Genomic DNA, 20827 nt, shown 5'->3' on the forward strand with positions numbered 1-20827 from the left:
TTTGTAAAAACTGAAAATAAAACAAAACTAGCATACAGTATTTTAAGAACGAAACATTTTAGGGGCTACGTTTATAAGAACTTTTCGACTTAAAATCAGTCCAGACATGCTCCCTTCAAATTATGACATTCGCAACACCTTGAAGATGTTACTTAATAAGGACAAGTGTCGGACAAACGTCTGTTTACAGGTCACTGCATATAAAATAAATTTTTGACAACTTTAAAAATTACGGCAAATAAACTCTGCAACGTCTGACAGAAAGAGGAATAAACCTCTAAACTTGTGTGATTTTTTAGGTACAGTCAATTAAGTATTTAGCAAATACGTCAGGTATTAAAAAATTAACATGCTACACTAAAACTTACCATCATTTCCCATTTTAGCAATCATTTTGCGAAGCGGCTCAATATATTTGCTGAGTTGTCTCACCTATGAAAAAAAAATATAAACACAATTTAAAATAAAAATCTATACAATATTTTTTCTACAAAAACGTTAAACGTACCAACTGTCCTCAGATTGTAACTGAACTTTTGACACACTTACCACTTTTAACAAATAACTATTTTACAATTTTTCTTTAAACATAAAGTATTCCAAACATATTAAAAATAAATGCAGCAAATAAAATAACTTTACTAATTTACCTTCTCTCGATAGGCCTGCTCATCAGTCATAGGCCCTCCAGCCCCCATGGGGCTCTGCCCCGGTTGCCCGGGAGTATTTAGAGAAGCCCCCGGACTGGAGGCTATGCACTGAGCCCTAGGACCTCCCATCATACCCATAGGAGCGCCGGGACTTGGAGTAAGGGCCGGCGATGCGCTTGGAGGCTGTGACAAACCTAAAAAAATTGCATTTAAAAATAGAAAAATTGTTAAGTGTCTTTTTTTTTGAAGAAGCATTTAAAAATAAATTTTATATTATTAATAACAAGTATTTACCAGCTCCTGCAGGACTTTGAGCTGATCCTTGAAGTGGACTCTGCGCAAACATTTGAGGTCCCCCTTGTCTCACACAAGCTCCTCCGCCCATCATCGATGGATTTAAAAACATTGCGTTACCAGGATTTGGAGGTTTTTGCTGTTGGATTTGGGCCATTTGCCCTAAGCCCATGTGAAAAATTAACTTTTGTATTTAGGAGAATATTATTTGTCATTATTTTGATAATTACACATTATATATAATGAAATCGACTAAGATGATGATCATTAATTTGATCTTTGTGAATAACAGCCATAATGTGCGAATAGAATATTATTAGAGATGAGAAGCTCTAACCAAATTCTAAGAGAAGAGCCACAAGAAATTAAACATTTACATTTTAACTGTTGCAAGTAATAAAAAACTTCACGTAAAGTCATTATGTTTGTTGGGGTATAATAAACTATAGTTCTATAACCTTACAACAAGGAAAACGTCAATATTTTTAATATATTGGAATATCAAATTAATTATAATAATAGTACTATCAATAAATGTGACAAATACAAAATAAAAAAAATAAAATATCTTTTATTAACAAAAATGTCAAAAGGTAATAGATCCGCAGAGTGGTTTTTAACAATTAGTAATAAAGATTTAGCCATTAGGCAATAACAAATAAAATATCCACCTTCAAATCTACTGACAAATTTTAAAATACATGACATTATTTTAAAAAAAAATTACTACAGACTGACTTATCACAGCTTACCACTCCTGATCAAATCTTTTAGTTTTTTTTTAAAACAGGGACAGCTTAATGTTTTAAGATCCTCAGGTATTTTCTGATATAAACTAGCTGCCTGATAAAAAAAAAAAGAGGCATTTATTTCCAACAGGTTTGTTACCCAATTACAGGAAAGAATAAAAGGAGAAAAAAAAATTTACCAAAATAAGTATAAAAATGAAAAATAAATCAAAATGCTGAACATTCTATGCACTTAAACAGACTATCTATATACATACTAGAAAGGCTCTGCATCACCTATTTACTTAATACCTTTTATAATGGACATTAAACTGTCAACAAAAATATCGAACCGTTCATGTAAATTATTATTAATATAATTCTGACACATTATATTAATAGGTGGATATATGGGCACTAGTGGGATTTAAATTTACATAAAATAATCTAAAATGCCTAGAGTTTATTCTTGGTACCCTAAAATTTAATCCAGCCAAAAGGGGACAGTCAATCTTGTTATGAATAAGGTTATATAATAATTTTATGGAAAGAATTTCTCTTCTTTTTGCTAAGGGTATAATATTAAATTTATTTAAGTATAATTGACTATCCAAACCTCTGGCTGGAAAGACACCTTCCTCTCTAAACCAGAGATACTTCATAAACTTGCGCTGAATGCGCTCAATATCATCTATCAGGTAGCTATATATTATATAATTATCTATTAATATATTATATATTAATAGATAAATTGGGTACCAAATTAGAGATCCGTATTCTATTTTTGAACGTATGTAAGTGAAAAAAAAGTAATTTTAAAGTATTAATATTTTCAAAGTGCCGACAGTTTCGATAAACAAAACCCAACAATTTGTCAGAGTCAGAAACTATTTTTGCTATATGCTTAGCGAAACTTAATTTTGCATCATAAGTAATTCCCAGATCAATCGCCTCATCCACTCTGGCCAACACAACATTATTTGCTCTATAGTCAAAATTGATTGGCAACAGTTTTCTAGAAAATGAGAGAATAGAGCATTTATTAACATTTAAATATAGTCTATTGACATTGCACCAATTCTCTACTTTGTTAAGATTTACCTAAAGGAATTCGCAATCGTCTTCAGTATCTATTTTTGTGAACAATTTTATATCATCCGCAAACAGTAAACTCTGACAAGACAGTAAATTGGCAAGATCGTTTATAAATAATAAAAAGAGAAGCGGGCCCAAGTTAGATCCTTGCGAAACTCCCGAGCACATTTCATATATAGGAGACCTAAAGCCTTCATATTCAACAAACTGTTTACGACCTCGTAAGTAAAATTTTATCAAAGCAACTAAATCCGTAGAAAAACCAAAAAATGTTAGCTTATGGAGAAGTGCAAAGTGGTCAATTTGGTCAAAAGCTTTGCAGAAATCAAGGTATATTACATCAACCTGACCTCTATTATCTAAATGCTGACACAGATACTCATTTAGGCAAGCCAGGTTTACTGTACAGGAGCGATTTTTGATGAAACCAAATTGATTAGGTGCTATGTCTAATTTGACATGGGCATATATTCTATTATTCCGCACCATATAAAGAACTATTTCAAAAAGTTTGAAGAAATTACATAAGATCGATATAGCTCTGTAATTTTGAATGTCGTTCTTCGGTCCCTTTTTGAGTATCGGGGATATTCTTGCAGTCTTCCATTTATCGGGAAATACTGTTGAAGACAAGATAAGATTAAATATGTGGGCAATAGGCCCTGATAAAGCGCGAATACAATCTTTAACGACAAGACTTGGTACTCCATCGGTACCGGAGGTCAACTTACTTTTTAGTTTATTAGAGGCGGTGACAATTTCATCTTCCGAAAATTTATAAGAGCAATTTAGAGAGTTGTTAATAATCTGGCTGGAGTCAATACCAACATTAATACTAGATGGGTCCGACTCAATATATACGATTTGAAAGAAAGTTCCAAATGCATCAACAATTTGCTGTGGATTTTTTATTGTACGATCCTGAAACAACATTACTCCGGGAATACGCGAAATTCCTTTCTTGTTCTGCACATAGTTCCAAAAATCGGAGGAGTCTACATTAATTCGATTTTCAGCTGTTCGAGAAAATTTTAAAAAAGCAATCCTAATTTGTTCTTTAATATTGCTTCGAACTATTTTAAACTGACTTTCATAATAATGAGTTTTGTATTTCTTGAGTTTTTTTCGAATTAAATTCTTTAGTTTGATATTTTTTATAATATAAGAATTAAACCAGACTGGAAATTTATATTTTTTAACGATTTTAAGCGGAACTGCTCTATGAAATATTTCATTAAGTGTACTGTAAAAGCTGTCGCAAGATACATTAGGATCAAAAGAGGCAAACACCTCCTGCCAGTCAGCAGTTTCAATTAAGCTATATAACATGGGATAATTAGCACGTCTAAAATTGAAACAATTCTGTACCAGTAAATTGTGGGTGGAATTATTAGTCTAAGGTAATTTACCCTTAAAATTCATAATTATATTCGTAAAAGCCAAAGTTGATCTCACAATAGAGTCATGCTGGTGATTAATAAAATTGGGGATATTAAAATCACCCGTTATAATTATTTTCTTGTCACACAAATATTGCATTGTTTCAAAGTAATCGTACACCATATCATAAACCCATTTGCTACTAGCAGGAGGTATATAGACAATAAATACAAAGCACGTAAAATGGTCAAAGGACAATTGCGCACCTACAATCTCGATAGAATATACAATTTGACGCAAATCAGATAAATTTAGAGGTAACATTTTAAACTCGCGTTTAACAGCTAACAATACACCTCCACCCTTCGACAATCCAGTTCTGTCTAGACTTCGGTCACATCGGTGTACATCGTAAATGTCCGGAAACAGTTCAGAGTTCGCGACATTATTTTGTAAATTCGTCTCTGTCAAGCCGATAATGTCTATTTCCGCTAAGCAAACTTCATTGTAAAACGGAATCACTTTTGAATTTAAACCGCGAACATTTTGATAATAAAAATCTATAGCGTCGGGATGGGAAATCAGGTGTAGCTGTTCAGATGAATCTACGAGTGGTTTCTGGAACCCCTTGTTAGGCGAAAATTTTTATCTTTTTGTTGAATTGTGTTTGAGATGCGACGAGATGGATGTTGCATATACCTCCACTTCTTCACATATACTTCCTTAGGCCAATTCTCAGCTTTAGTAATTACGCTGAGATATTCGTTAGGTACAACGATCTTAAAGGAATTCGATGTTCCACTTGTTCTGAGATTAAGAACTGTGATAAAGACATCTTTTGCCCCAGGCACTATATCTTTAAGATGTGCTTTTAAAATATCATCTGATACAGTGTAATTTAGGTTGGATACATGAAGAGCAGTTGTTGGTTTTGCCGCAGTGGGCAAAGAATTAACATTAACAATATTATCAGGCTCAGCACAACCCACAACTATATCCTTGGTGGAGGGGTAAAATATTACCAGGAGTTGTTTTATATATATTACGTTCCGAAGCTTTGGAACTGGACTGCATGCCTACTTTACTTATTAACTCTTTAGACTCTAGATTGGGAACAAGTAGTTGCACAAGTTTAGTGTTGGTTTCCTTTATCGCTCGAACAACCGAGTCCAACTTTGCTGTCATCTGCTCACTGTGGGTATTTAAATGAGCCTCAAGTTCACACCCTACATTATCCTGAGCCAAGTGATTCGTAGGATGATTAAATTTCAGACTATCTAGTTTCTGCTAAATGCCATTGAGTTTTATTTCAAAGTCTGAGGTATCCAGTTTTAATTTCATCTGGGATTTACTATCTTTAATAACTTGATCCACAGCTCCAGAGACGTTAGCTTTTTGCTAACATCACTTATTTTTTTGGTATCTATATTAGATTCGATCTTCGCGATTCTGGAATTTAAAGCAGCAATCTCAGCATTCATTGACTGTACTAACTGTAGTGTATTTGGTAATTTTTTCACTTCTGTGATACAGTCGAGACACAAATGCAAAAGGGTCCGAGACTAACTGGGGATAGCCCTAACCTCCTGCGCCTGCGCATTGCTGCAGTGCAGATTACGCGATGGCAAATATCGCATGGAAAGCCAAAAAGCTGCTGTTTTTCCTCTTTGAATACACATCCCTTATCGCATTTATAACATCGGTTATTATTTGACATCTTGCTACGCAGGGGATGGGAGTTCAGTAAAAAAGTTACAATCAGGCAATAGCGAACCTCTATCGAGTTGGGAAGCCTGGCGCCACTGCTTTAGTTTGCAGTTTGTAAAAGTCAGTAAGCGACGTAGCAAACGTCGATGTCAAAATCGGTGACTGCAACAGGCAACAAGGTAGGAAGCTTCGGTTAACAAAAAAAAACTTACAACAATGTTCAGTGAGTAAAACTAAAATGGACTGAAGAAAAAGGATAATTATAACTCCAAAAGATAGCTATACATCCATTTGATCAATATAGACACGTTTCGGAAATGACAATCTCGATTATCATTATCACTAGAATCGACCGCCTAAAAAAGTAAACACGTGAAGCAGATATACGTCACACGTCGTCTATTAATATAAACATGACTTGAAAGACTGTATTATGCCTGGGAATATTCAAACTATTTTTTCCCCTGATATTTACTTCATGGCATTCACCACGAAGCTTAAAAAATTCTGCTTAATAATTTGGTTTAACTAAGATAGTGATTTTACGCACTATGGAACCCATATGCACTAATGGCCGTTGCTTTATGTTGGTTTTGAAAAGCTCCACAACATGCTGACTGATATGCTCTCTAAGACACATGACATAGCTGGCACAGCTGTTTTGAATTTTTTGTAATTTAAATTGATTATATTCTGTGAGATATGGTACATAGACAGTGTCTAGGTAATTAGGAATTGAAAGAATTAGAGTCTTTTTTTTGGTTTCTTCATGGAGGATGTATTTGTATTCGTGAATTGATTTTAATTTAAAAGAGGCCTGTCTACATACATTATTAATATGAAAATCAAATTTCAATGGTTGGTCCATGCATACCCCAAGATTTTTTACTTTTTCCTGCCAGTCAACCACACTCCCATTAACATGTATAATAAGATTATCAGTTTATATATTGATTTTAGAAAATAAAATTGCTTGTGTTTTTGGAGGGATAATCAACAAAGAGTTATGCTCCGCCCAATTAGAAATGTTGCCCAAGTCATCATTGATTTTTGTAATCGCTCTGATCAGATCTTTAGGTTCACTTAAAGGGAGATATATCTGAATATCATCGGCATAGATATGGTACAGGCAATTATTTATAACATTTTCAATATCAGAGGTAAAAACTGAAAACGAAAGAGGTCCCAGAATGGAGCCCTGAGGTACCCCTGTCTCCACCAGCTGAAAATTGGACATAAGCAAATTACCCAGTTCATCATGCAGGCGAACAGTCTGGCTTCTCTTTGTTAAGTAACTCTTAAAAAAACTAATCCCTTACGCTCCCGAGTCTACTTTTTTTAGAATTTTGAGACAAAACTTAACGCTAATGCTTATTATGACCTCATTAGAGATCCTAATTTTTTCCAGAAAAAAAAAAATCACATTTGATAAGATTTTAGGGACTCTCACGATTGTGTTGGATAGGGGTCAAAAAGATACTGGCACAAATGTGAAAAAAATGAAAAATATATTGAAAATGTTTATTTCTACGAAAATACACTACTTAACATGAAATGTTTTGAAGCAATTTTGGTTTTTTTGTAAACATAAGTAAACATTACACTTAATACATTTGATTCTTGATCTACTTTCACAGGATTCCAGGCGACAAGTGTTGGGATTTTTTTGATCCTCATATACTGGCCAATGATCAAACCCATCGAATCTTTTATCTTCACAAGGTAGAGGTGTATATCTTACCCTCTTGGCAGAAGGTTCTTCATTTTCATCCGTTTGAGCGTGTTCATAGTTTAGATTTCTTTTTTTGTTTCACAAACCATAAATTCTCCTAATGCTAGTCGAAACTGCAAAAAATCTAAGATTTGCTTTGAGCTATATCCATTTTTTTTAGTCATTTCGATATTCCATCCAGCTATTCACAATAGTTATGTCAAATAAGTGTAGAATGGCTTTAAATGTCCATTTTCGGGTTTGAAAGTATATTCGATAAGCCTCAGTCATTTGATCACAAATATCAACTCCGCCCATCTTTTCATTATAAACTTTAATTACATTTGGACAGGATACTTCTATATGTTTTTTTGTGTTTTTAACCCATCTCTGAATAGTTTTTACTGGTTCTATTCCAAAAGCCGTAGATGCCATGACGACTGATTTGTTATCTTTCCATTTTGTCAAACATACTCTCGTATCATTTTTTTCGTGCACTTCTGCGTCGCCTCTTTTTGAAATACGCATCCTTTTACTCTGTTTGTCATTATGGTTCCCGTTCCTTCCATTTTTAATTCTTTTAATTTTTCAAATAATGGTATTGTGGAAAAATATCGGTCAAAAAAAATAAAGCTTCCAGGTGGCAAGGTTTGTATTAAACGAAGAATAACTGATGGCCCTAAACCAAGTTGTTTATCTGGCAATGGCGTCAAGGAACCCTGGTATATTTCGAAGTCCAATATTGTAACACGAGACGTTGTAATGACAAAATTCTTAAGTCCAACCGGCCTTGGTTTATTTTTAACAAATTGACGTATAAGACATCGTCCTAAAAAGATTTTGACATTTGCTCATCAATTGAAAAACAACCATTCTCTGGCCTGTGAATTTCAAGACATCTTTGTCGAACTCGGTCTATCATTGGTTGAACTTTCCAGAGATATGATTCTTCTTTTTGATATCATCCGATACTGATAGATTATCGACTACGTGAAAATTCGTTAGAAGTTTATAAAACCTGTCACGCGCCATAACATTAGCTATGAGAGGTAATCGATATTTAATACTCCAGTAAAGGTGGATTCTAGGAAACTTAAAACATCCCATAATTGCATGCATACCAAAAAATTGCCTAATTTCTTCATCAGTCAATTTTGGAGTGATTTCCCTACCATTTTGTTGCAAGTAATACTGAGAAGTTAACGCTGCCCCCATTTCAAAAAACTCATCATTGAAATATCTACTACAATAACCCCATGGACTCAAAACTGGCTCACGGTTATCAAACATAGTAGGGATTTCTTTGCCTTCAAATGGCTGCTTTACCCATGTTGGAGCAGAAGACTTTTTTTGACTGGTACTAGGTCTAGGCGCGTCCTCGTCGTCGCTGCTGCTTTCGGACTCTTCATCTTCCGATAAAACGCGTTCGGGTGGAGCAAAAAATTCATCACCATTATCGCTTTCCACCTCGAAATCGGACACAAGGTCATCAAGGAGTTCATACACGTCATCTGGATTGGCTGCGAGCCTCTCCAAGTTCAAAAATCTCTTGGATCCTAGAAAAAACATTACTATTAAAAAACGGTACCGAATTTTTTTTCTATTGGTTGGCTCCCAGCCGTTACAATTGTGATACAGCGACATAGTACGCACTTCTAAAAATGGCCGCAAAATATTTTGAAATATTTTTGAGCTTATTAGGGAAAACAATGCATTACTTAAATAATTTGACATTAAAAACACGGTTTAAATTAATTTGAGTTAAAACTTACCATTATTCGCCATCACAAATCACAAGAATTCGAAAAAACAAAAAAAACGGTAATTCATGCTCGTCTGCCGAAGTCAAAATGGCTACTAAATCTAGCCCGTGCGTTAAAACATAACGAAGTGTCTTGCACAATCGTGTCGTATGGTTTTGGACAGTTAAGATATCATTTTGATGTTTATATCTCATGTTAATAAGACTCACACAATTGTGACATGCTGGAGCGTAAGGGATACTCGATATTGTAAAATTTCAATTTTGCCAGTAGAAGATTTATATTGAGTGAATCAAAGGCTTTTGACATATCAATTAAGATAGTGGTACAGCAACCACCCTTATCAATAGTTTGTGCGATGTCACTTGTAATTTTAAGCAAAGCAGTAGAGCAGCTATAATCCTGACGGAAACCAAATTGGTATTTAGGTAAAATATTATTCACTTCAAGATATTCGACCATTTGTGATTTTACTATTTTTTCAAGTAATTTTGAAGCCGTAGGTAGAATGCTGATTGGACGTAAATCATTAATGGTTGGATTGGTTTTCTTAGGGGTGACTAAAGCGTTTTTTCAAAGTTCAGGTACAATTCAGATACAATGGGAATTGTACCAAGTAAAGTTATTGGTAAGAGGGGATAGACAGTGAGCGGTACACAATTTTAGCATTCTTGCTGTTATGTTGTCAATGCCAACTGCATTGCTTTTTACTTTATTAAGGCTATACAATATATCATCCTGAGTTACCAGCATAAATTCAAAAGGTTCACCAGCAAAGTTATTATTGTGAAAATGTATTAGTAAGTTTTGATCTATGGTGGTTTTAGGGATATTGGTTAAGAACTTTATTAATTAGATCTGGATTAATTAAATTTATAAGCAAGTTAGAGGGTGTTTTTATAAAAATTTTATATTTTTTTATTTTGTCCCAGAAGTCTTTGCTATTATTTTTATTATTGAAAGAAAATTGTGAAGAATGAAATGCCTTTTTTCCCTGTTTAATTGCAGATGATGAAATAGTTTTTAAAATGTCTGTAAGCTCTATTTTTTAAATTAAGTTAAGAGCATGGTGTTATTAAAAAATTGTACCTTACAGTCGATATCATAAGTAATGTACAGAGGATGCCAGTCAGCCTGTTAAAGGTCTTCTTGAAACCGTTGTTAATATATAAGATATCAATAATATATAATTAAATAGCTATTTAAATTGCCTTAGTGCAAAGAGTTTTCACCCTGCCTTAAAAGTATCGAAAAGAGCTGACCGAAACACTACCACTTGTATTGATCACTTCATCCTCAAGTTTAAAAATATTTTTATAACCAATTCGGTTATTTATTTATGAAATAAAAATATTACAAAGAAAAATACAGAAATACATGAAAAGTTAGATAAAATTAAAACAATGTACTACCAAAGCCAGAAAACTGAACAAAGAATTAAAATAACAAGAACCTGATGAATGCACAAATTTCCTTACTGAAAAAATTACATCTGCGACGCCGCACAAAGAAAGTCACCACATACGTTTAAGAATCCAATTTTTCATTTTAAATTCATTCTTATAGATTTTGAGCTGATTTTTAACGTTGTGCAATTGGAAAATATTTATTGCTTTAAATAACGGCGTTATTTAATTTCAAAGTTTGCTATTTCCCACCGTTTTTTAAAGTGCGCGCAGAGTGATCTTTTTCCCTCTTTCACTTACAATTTTAAGCGTAAGTTGAAGATGGATTTTTTCGTGCTTTCAATCAATCGATTTGTCAACTTCATGTAACAAGTTAAAAGCTAGAAAAAAGCATATTAACCGTTGATTACTGAGGGCTTGCTAGCTTCCATTGGATAACGTGAGAAGCTCAGAAAGATATCAACACAATTATATAATGCTTTAAATAATTTTGAAAATTATAGGAAATACTTCACTAGACTTTTAAACAAAACAAAAATCAAATATAAAGATTTATTGAAACTAGATTGTGGGAATTCAAAGAAATTGTGGGAATTAATAAAATCTTCTTGTATTGAATTAACTACTAAAATGAAAATCAATTCTATTTTAAATTAAAATATCCTTTATACAAAAAAAGGAAAAAGCTAACTTGCTTAACAATTAACGTTCAAGATACTATGTGTATAAAACAAAATACCAAGTATTGCCAAAACTCCTTATGTCTAGTGCCGATAATAGGTGTATGACATATTATTTCGACTGCCTTTTTAAAAAGTACTCAAACCTCTGGTACTCATTAACCACTATAAATTTAATTTTTTTTACAGGAACATACCAACATTTTATATTTTCTGATGAATATTTGTCTGTGCCTGTCAAAAATGTGTATGTAGTACTCTTGCTGTATTGCTTTTGTTGTAAGAGATTTTCTTTTTTGAGCATTATTTTAGTTGCTATTTTATACTTATGTATGATTTGTGTATTGTATGTGTTTTTTTTTGTTTGTACCTATGTATGGTAATGCCATTCTTCCCATACAGCTTTGTCGAGAAGATTATCTCTTATGCCAATAAAGCATATTTTGATTTGATTTTGACTATTTATAAAGCGAGGTCAAGACAAGAACTTATCAATGTTTAATAAATATGTGGAGGGAGACTGCAGGATTTTTATTTTACCTTAACACATTCACACGCGTGTCTGCAATTGCAGACATACATGCAGGGACATGTCTGCAACAGCAGACAATATTTTGCCTCATAAAAATAGTCGTGTCTGCAATTGCAGACGCGATTTGTTAGGTTGTATATGTACTTTTGAGTTTTATGTCCTTATACATAGCATTTATTTTCTAAGAATTGTCCCACAAGTGATATATTTTCAAATAAATTTACTTGTTTAAGCCTGTCTGTTTAGATATTTCGGGCTGCATATGGACGTTTTCTGCTGGCCGGTCCTATTAGGTTTTTACAAGTGTCCCTGTAAACATCGTTTTTTTGTGGCTGTGAGAAAGTGTTTGAATTTTGTTGTTGGATCATCTATATTTATTGGTAAGTAATGATTTATTTACTGTTGCTTATTGGTAAATTAGTAAATTAGTTTTTACATAAATAATTTAGAAAAATCACAGATTATCGTTTTAAGCCGCAAAATACCTTAAAAGATTTTTATTTATTTTAGAGTTTTATGGACTCCCAGGAAACTAAGAGATTGCTGCAATTTTACGACGAGGTTAAGTCAGATGAGGGTGATCAGGTAGATGTAAGTGAGAGTTCTGCTGGGTGGGAAACTTCTACCAGTGAGGAAGACCCTTTTGCTGGTTCTGATGATCGCGATCCTGAATTTTTGCCCACAGAAAATGAGCCCAGCTCAGATAGTAACTCAATTTATTCTGAGCCACAAGTTCTTCGAAATGCGAATGCCACACAGGACAATAGTGATGAAGAATGGATTGATCATGTGCGTGAACCAATTGAAGTTTTTTACTGTTTGTGGACTGAGGAAGTTATGGATTTGCTTGTGACACGCACTAATTTGTATGGAAAACAATTGGAAAAAACTAATAGACCTCACGCCAAAAACAGTCGATTTACTTCATTTTCGGAAACAAATAAGGAAGAGTTAAAGTGCTTTATAGGCATATGCTTGTTGCAAGCGCAAATAAAGTTTCCAGTTTTACGAAAATTATTTTCGTATGACCCTTTGTACTATCACCCAATTTTTTTAAGCACGATGCCTGGAAGACGTTTTGAACAACTTCTTCGTAGTCTTAATTGTAATAGTATAAATGATAGTACAGATAGACTAAATAAAATAACCGAACTCTTACAAATTCTTATAAAAAATTATCAAAATGCCTATGCACCGATGAGGCCTTGTCTTTAGATGAGTCTTTGCTTTTACATATAGAGGAAGACTTAGCTTTAGACAATATATAAAGGGTAAAAAAGCCAAGTATGGCATACAATTTTATGAATTATGTTCACCTAATGGATATACACATAATGTAGAAATTTATAAGGGCAAACAGGAGGCAGAATCAGCCACACCTAAATTGCATTCATTAGTACTTAGGCTTATGAAACCCTTTTTAGATAAAGGCCATCATCTTGTTATGGATAACTTCTACAATAGCGTTTCCCTGTCCAATAAACTTCTTCTGCGTAAGACACATACAACGGGAACACCTAGGTCAAACAGAAAAGGGAATCCAAAGGACATAACCACAAAAAAAATTAATAAAGGAGAGCATGTTTGGCTAAGAAAGGGGAAGATTTACGTCTCAAAGTGGAAAGATAAGCGTGAGGTCCTTTGCATAACCACAAAATTTCACCCTACACTATTAGAAGTACAAAACAGTTTTGGGAAAATTCAGAACAAACCAAAAGAAATAGCAGAGTATAATAAGTATATGTCTGGTGTCGATAGAGCTGACCAGTTGACATCATATTATAGTTGTCCAAGAAAATCTGTGCGTTGGTGCAAAAAAGTTCTATTTCATTTGCTGGATATAACAGTTGTAAACAGCTTTTTAATTTTCCGGGAAATTACCAAGGAAAACAGAAATAAAATCACATTGCTAGATTTTCGTGAGCATATTATAAAAAGCCTTTTAGGTGTATCTCACATTAAAAATGGACGAGCACTTGTAAAAAAGGGAGCTTTAAACTGCGCATCAGTTCAAGAAAATTGGATGTAGCGCCTCAAGAAAGAGCCGTGCAGATATCACATGTACTGGAAAAAATTCCAATTCCCGAAAACTATTCTAGAAAAAGTTACTTCTTGAGGTGTAGAGAATGTTCTAAATCCGGAAAAAGAGGTCAAACATCAAGGCGCTGTCGTGCTTGTCCGGGTTTTTCCCCTCTTTGTCAAGGAAAATGCTTTGAAAACTACCACGCCTAGTGTTTTATTTTTTGATAAAAGTTTTGTAAATTTTGATTTTAGGGTTTTAATTTTTGTTGAACTGTTTTGATCTTTTTATTTTGGTGTTTTCCTTTTTGTTTTTAGTGTTATACTGCTTTATTTTTATAAATATGTAACTAACAGGTATTAAAGTTTAAAAATAAATCTTTCCAAAGCAATTGGTCTGCAAATGCAGTCATGTCCGTTTTAAAACAAAATTAATATCAAGGGACATGTCTGTTATTACAGACATGTGTTTTTTTTGCAAAAAAACAACAAAAATTGACAAAAATGCAAACAAAAAGTCTTAATAAAGATAATTTAAATTGAAAATTAAAAAATTAAAGGTGACCCCTAACGAATCCCAAAATTTTTGAAGCGCGCGTCAATGTGTTAACCTACGACTCTACTACTACTAAGTATGGACTATTTCTTCACTATTATCAATTTCCGTCCCATTGCATTAAGCAGCACCATAAGTAAAATAATTGCAAAAGCTATCCAATTAAAACCAGCTTCTTTCCTTTCAAAAACCAGGCAATTTTCGAAAACCCCATATGGATTTAGAAAGGGCCTTGACCCTGAAAACGCTCAGATTAGAGTGATGACCACATTTCAAAGTATTTTGCGAAAGATAAAAAAGTCTGTAAATATCTCTTGACATGACCAAGTTGCACCATACTTTATTAAAAAACCTTTATTCTATGTTCTATTCTAGGTATAAAGAGAAAAACTCATGATCTGTTTAAATCCTCACTAGAATGCCGAACCCAACAAGTTAGAATTGCTAGATCAGCGAATGTTGCGCGGTGAAGTATGGTGTGCCTCAGGGTACTGTCGTTGGGCCTTCGTTATTTACTACATTTATTAATAGTCTGATAGATACAGTGGCCTCTGACTTAGTGGTCTATTATGCTGATGACAGTGGATAATGATAAAGGAAAAAATCTGGGATGAGGCTTATGAAATTATATAAGCTCTGTTAAAGAACGGTTGGGAATTTCCTAACATAAAACGCAAAAAAATCAGATTTTGCATGTTTCTCAATGAACGAGCGAAAATTTCCTACAAATAAATTCCTAGCATCCATTAACCGACCTGTAAAAATTCTAACAAATTTCAGTGTCAGCAGACGATTTCAATTACATTTGAAATTATTGAAGGTATAATATGGAGTTGTAGTTTGGACCCGTCCTATAATACTTTTACTATTAAAGAACCAAGAAAAGAAACCGAAAAATTAATCTGCATAAGATAATACAGTTCTCTAATGAATTAATGTATGACCTAGCAATTTTTTTAAACTTTAAAGCAATTGTACAAAAGATCAGATGTTAAATTGGCTTTTAGAGACCGGAATGAAAAATTGGTAATATTATGTTTAATTAGTTTATTATTTTTAGGTAATACTCTCAATGTTTCCCAGAATTTAAGTTTCTTATGTATATTTGTTCAATAAGAACATGTGAGACGCCCGTATTCCTTTAAGGAAAATTGTCAAAAATCAGATGTTCCTTTGTACTGTAACTTATTAGGTTTGAATAAACATTTTTTTATGCAGAATACTATGCTTTATCCATGACTAATTATATCTTTTGTTGAATATACTTTGTACAAAAATCAACAAATTGACGGAAAGACTAAAGTTTAAGGTTCAAACCCTGTGGCTGCCATTCAAAAACAAATTCCAAAAAAAATCACTCATGTTTGTTGAGGAATGAAAATAAAATCTAACTGTCCCTAACAATCGAGTAATTAGATTTTTTAATTTTATAAAACGATTAGGCAATATTTTGCATTAAACCAGCAACAAGTAAAAGATAATATTATTCGCTGGTGAACAATGGATAATTAGTGAAAAATATTATTTTCTAAACACATGTATTATAAACGAATTATAGAACAGTCGTCTATAACCTGACTTTAATATACTTACCCATCATCTGTCCCCCCATAGGTCCCTGCATTCCACCGGGACCCATCTGGCCCATGTTTCCAGGTCCCATTTGGCCTGGACCCTGCATACCTACAGGACCTTGCATCTATAAATAAAAATTTTTAAAAATGTTTCATTAATATTATTATTCAGTCTTACCTGCATACCTCCACCCATTTGACCTCCCATTTGTTGAAGCTGCATGGGTATTTGACCAGGCATTTGTGAATTAGGAGGTATGTTCATGTTTTGGATGTGGGGACCCTATACATTTTATTTAGTAATATATTTTTATTATAACTACATGAGTAGAATCTAGCTTGTAACAATAAACAGTTTTCTTTAAATGATTTTTAAAAAACCACTTGGATGTATTGATTATGTTGGCTAATAAAAATTAATTTAGCTCTTAGTCCTAATTAGATGTTAGGTAATTATTTAAGACATTTCACGAAAAACAGATATCAAAAATGGTACTTGCCGACAATATGAATGAATTACTTGTGAAGATACTTGTTCATTAATATTAAAAATACATATATTTGAAATATATTTAAGGAAAATAATGTAATTAGTGTAATTAATTTTTTTTCTAACAAGTTTGCTGAGAACAAAATTTGTAAAATTTTACAGACATTTTAAAGGTTTAAGGTACCAATTTTAATTAATATTCAGAATAAAAAACTATCTATGATGCCCCTAAAATCTGCACCAATACTGATAAATATCAATGAATCATTTATCCTTTTGCTTAATTATATCAAAATGAGTGAAGTGAATCATTTAGGGGAAAACCAGATCATTTGTGGTCATATTTACTTAATGTAATATAACACTCTAATCATGCATATATAAATAAACGCAATACATTGCCACCAATATGATAAAACCATAAATGAATAGTACCATAAAAAAATATTTAAACATTGTATTTTTAAGAATCATAAGAAAAAACATATTCTATGTATTGGATTTTGTCAGTCGTACCCTACTAACCTGCATGGACATATTACCGCCCATCATAATTTGTTGGGGAACCGATCTGTTCATCGATTGCATCATATTTGGCATTGGCTGTCCAGGCCCACCCATTTGTCCAGGTTGTGTGGGACCTCCCATCCCAACCATTGCATTTCTTGACCCTAAAAAATTACACATTTAAATACCAAATTTATTTTATACTTTTAAAATCTTACACAAATATATGTTTCAAACAATCAGTGGAAATCTTACCTTGACTAGCCAAATTTTGCAAGGCATTGATAGGATCTGGCATACCTGGCCCCTGTTGCTGCTGGCCTCCTCCAGGAACCCCTCCCATTTGACCTGGTTGTCCCTTTTTAGTGTCTAGGTAAAAAAAAAAATAATGCAAAATAAAAATTAAAAGATAGTGGCAATTGCAAATTAAATAAAGGCAACCCAAATGACTTACTCATTTCTCTTACATGAAGAATCAATCTGGCCACAAATCCAAGATATTCATCCTTGTTTTTTGCCTTTTGAAAGACATGGTTCTCCATTTCAATACTGTTTCTTGATGTATTCATTCCACTTTGTCTAATTGCCTCTTCACTGCAATGATTATAATTTTTTAAACTTGTATTATTATTTTCTGTGAATATTTATAAAAAAATTGTTTATTAATGTATACAGTGCCAAAAAAACCACTTTCAATATTCAATATTTCAATACATTTAGGCATCCTTAACTAACTTAAAAACTAAACAAATATTAGTATGTTGTATAATAAAATACAAGGACATTGTAGTAACAGATTGATGCTAAAGCAGTTAAACCAATAAATAAGAAAGAAATTTTTAAAAGAATAAGATAAGATATGTCTACCAACAATAAATAAAATAGTTTTTAATTGTAACAGGACACCACAATTAAAATTTATGTTTTAAAAACTCATCTAGGCTGTAGAAGGCTTCATTGGCTAAAAGAGATGTGATGTTTCTTTTAAATAGCTCAAAAACTAGATCTCTTATATCTTCAGGCAGGCGATTATAGAACTGTACTGCCAGATACCTAGGACCATACCTACATCTCTCCAGGTATTGCTAACTCAGAACAAGGTCTTGTTTGTTTCTGGTATTATGAGAATCATGAGTCCTGAGTACCTGTTCATGAGTCTGGTATTGGAAAATATATGTTTTCATATATACAAGACTTTCAAGGATAAAGACTGAAGGCAGAGTCAAAATCTCCCTAGCAATAAAAGCAGGCTTACAATCAGCCCAATAGGCAAGACCTGCAACAAAACTAACTGCTTATATTGCAAGGAGGACACCCCAGAAGCCTATGGACAGAGATGCTAGTGGCATAAGCAATAATAAGCCTACTTAAGTGATGGTGGAGAAACAAAGTTTGACAGACATCTTAACAAGAATATATTGCTTCCCAATTTTGAGATGCAAGAATCAGCATGAGCATTCCATCTAACCTGGCTCTAGGTAGACACCAAGAAATTTAATATTTTTACCAGTACCCTCTGTATCCCTCAGACAACAAGAAAAGGTCAGTTTCAGATCAGTCAATTATGAGCAAGAAAATATAATGAGTAAATTTATGTATTAATACATATTACTGTCTGATTCATTAAAATGAAGTTGTATTATTAGTGAGCATTAACATTCACATCTTTTGTTGTATCTCATAAAGAGTATATTTTTGCACTGCTTATGAAGCAAATTAAAAAAAGAGTTTTTCTTAAAAGTATATTTTTTGTTAAAACTGATTTAATTATTTTCCTACATGAATTAAAATTATTTATACTTTTGATATTGGAGGAAAATACAATGTGAAACATACAATGTGTAATATGTTTTAGTTGCCCAACACATTGGTGAGCTCTCAAACATGACATTTGATGGGATGATAAGGTCCATATTAAAACAGGTCTAAACTCTTTTGTTGTATGAAGCATTATCAATGAGATTTTTGTAATTGATCAATAAGTTTGAAGTCAATATAAATGCCAATTTCTAATGTCTTTAATAACATAAAATTTGAAAAAAAAGGCATTATTTATATTATTTGAAAAATCTGTTGGAATGTTTATTTATTTTGCAGATTATCATCTAAACAGCTTCAGACATTGATTAGGAGTAAACAGTTTGATTTAAAAGATTTGCGGTTATTATGAATAAATACCAAAAAAGTCTTGTGCCAAGGTGGGATCACAATGGCATGCCTGAGTTTACAATGAATCTTAATGTTAAATGTCCCTCAACTATAACATAGAGGGTGTGACCCAGTAAAGTTACAGTTAGTAACCATTTATTCTGTATAGTTTTCTCTTGTCCAATAAAATACCTTGTTAATTAAATGCACACTGGGTGATAACTACCCACATTTAATGAAACTCCTGGCTTAAATAAACTTTAATAATTTTTTTTCTATAAAACAATAACATTAATCCTATGAATTAAAATACTGTGCAAGCTATTTGGTAAATCCTCACTTATACTAATATTTCTGAAATTAGCAAACACCCCAACTTTAGGGGCTTAGAGTTTTATATAAAAAATTTTGTCACATAGGTATATTTTAACAGTTTAATAAATTATTTCATAAAATGTATCTATCTACAATTGGATCAATATCCTGCTAAGCTTGCCATCAGAAATACAGCTGAACCCAAATTATTTTCAAAATATAATTATTTAATGCTCCATAAGTTATTAAATTTAAAATAAAATAGTTAAGCTTAATAAATGTGTTCACTTTTTGATACATCCTTTTGCATATTTAAAAAACTTAAAAAACTTAAGATAAGAAAAGTTTGTAATTACCAGTGATCCAAATTCTTCTGTAGAATAGATTTGAGCTCCTCAAATTTGATTTACCTCATTTCGGTGGTATACATACTCAACCAAATATAAACATATAATGGAGCTGCTATTACTTGTACAAAACTCTGTCTCTACTATCAATGCTTAACATTGATATTGTACACACTATATAGAAGATGTAGATTGTATAGTAAACCGGCATGAATAAAGTATTTATATTTTTGCTTTGTTTGTTTTCAATGGTAAATTCACTTCTTGGGTGAAGGTTATTCATGAACTTTAAAAAATGGTTGAGTCCCTCATTTTCTCGATTCCACATGATGCATACATTTATGTATTTTTAATAGCTTTTGCAAATTCCATGTTTGTCACAAAACAAGAGGCTTTGACCTATCGACATTCCTTAGAACTCATAGATGCGGAAAGCGATTCAGTGTAGAAAACATATATTTAAATTTAAGTTCATAGTTATTCCTACTTAGCTGTCTATAATGATGTTTTATTTCTTTTTTAACAAAATTTCCTTTATTTGTAAGTTGTAAAGGTAAGATATATAAAGCAGTTTTCACTTACATTTTGGCCACAACATTTTGCCTAAAGGCATGAGTTCTCCACTGAGCATCCTCCCCCATATTTCCAGCCATTTTAATGAACTTAAACAATAAGCACACTTCACGAAAAAGCAGAACAATTAACTATAATATAAATATAAATATTATCAATTCATAAAACCGATCCTTCGAAGGTAAACAGTTAAACGTACAAAACAGAAAACAAACTGAAGTGTGAATGAATAAATGAATGACAACGACAGTAAATGAACTAAACAAAAATATGGAAGTGGCTAATGCAAAACCAAAAGTTGTGAAAGTAAGCTAAGGGTGTCTTTACACCCCACCACAGCGGAAAAAGCCGA

The 20827-nt window shown here is 32.7% G+C and overlaps 1 protein-coding gene across 1 annotated transcript in view; it reads right to left on the bottom strand.

The window, feature by feature from the left end:
* LOC126745103 (mediator of RNA polymerase II transcription subunit 15) overlaps positions 1-20704 on the bottom strand; it is a 37235-nt gene extending 16531 nt beyond the window's left edge. The window contains exons 1-9 of the mRNA XM_050452813.1: positions 20485-20704; positions 17547-17686; positions 17348-17461; positions 17111-17256; positions 16274-16378; positions 16115-16220; positions 945-1106; positions 651-844; positions 369-432 (exon numbers count right to left, since the gene is read on the bottom strand). Of these exons, the coding sequence (XP_050308770.1) occupies positions 369-432; positions 651-844; positions 945-1106; positions 16115-16220; positions 16274-16378; positions 17111-17256; positions 17348-17461; positions 17547-17686; positions 20485-20555 (1102 nt within the window). The 5' untranslated portion in view covers positions 20556-20704. The remainder of the gene's footprint in view (positions 1-368; positions 433-650; positions 845-944; positions 1107-16114; positions 16221-16273; positions 16379-17110; positions 17257-17347; positions 17462-17546; positions 17687-20484) is intronic.
* Between the last annotated feature and the right edge of the window lie 123 nt (positions 20705-20827).

The sequence above is a fragment of the Anthonomus grandis genome, chromosome 15 (genome assembly GCF_022605725.1).
Source record: "Anthonomus grandis grandis chromosome 15, icAntGran1.3, whole genome shotgun sequence".
NCBI lineage: Eukaryota > Metazoa > Arthropoda > Insecta > Coleoptera > Curculionidae > Anthonomus > Anthonomus grandis.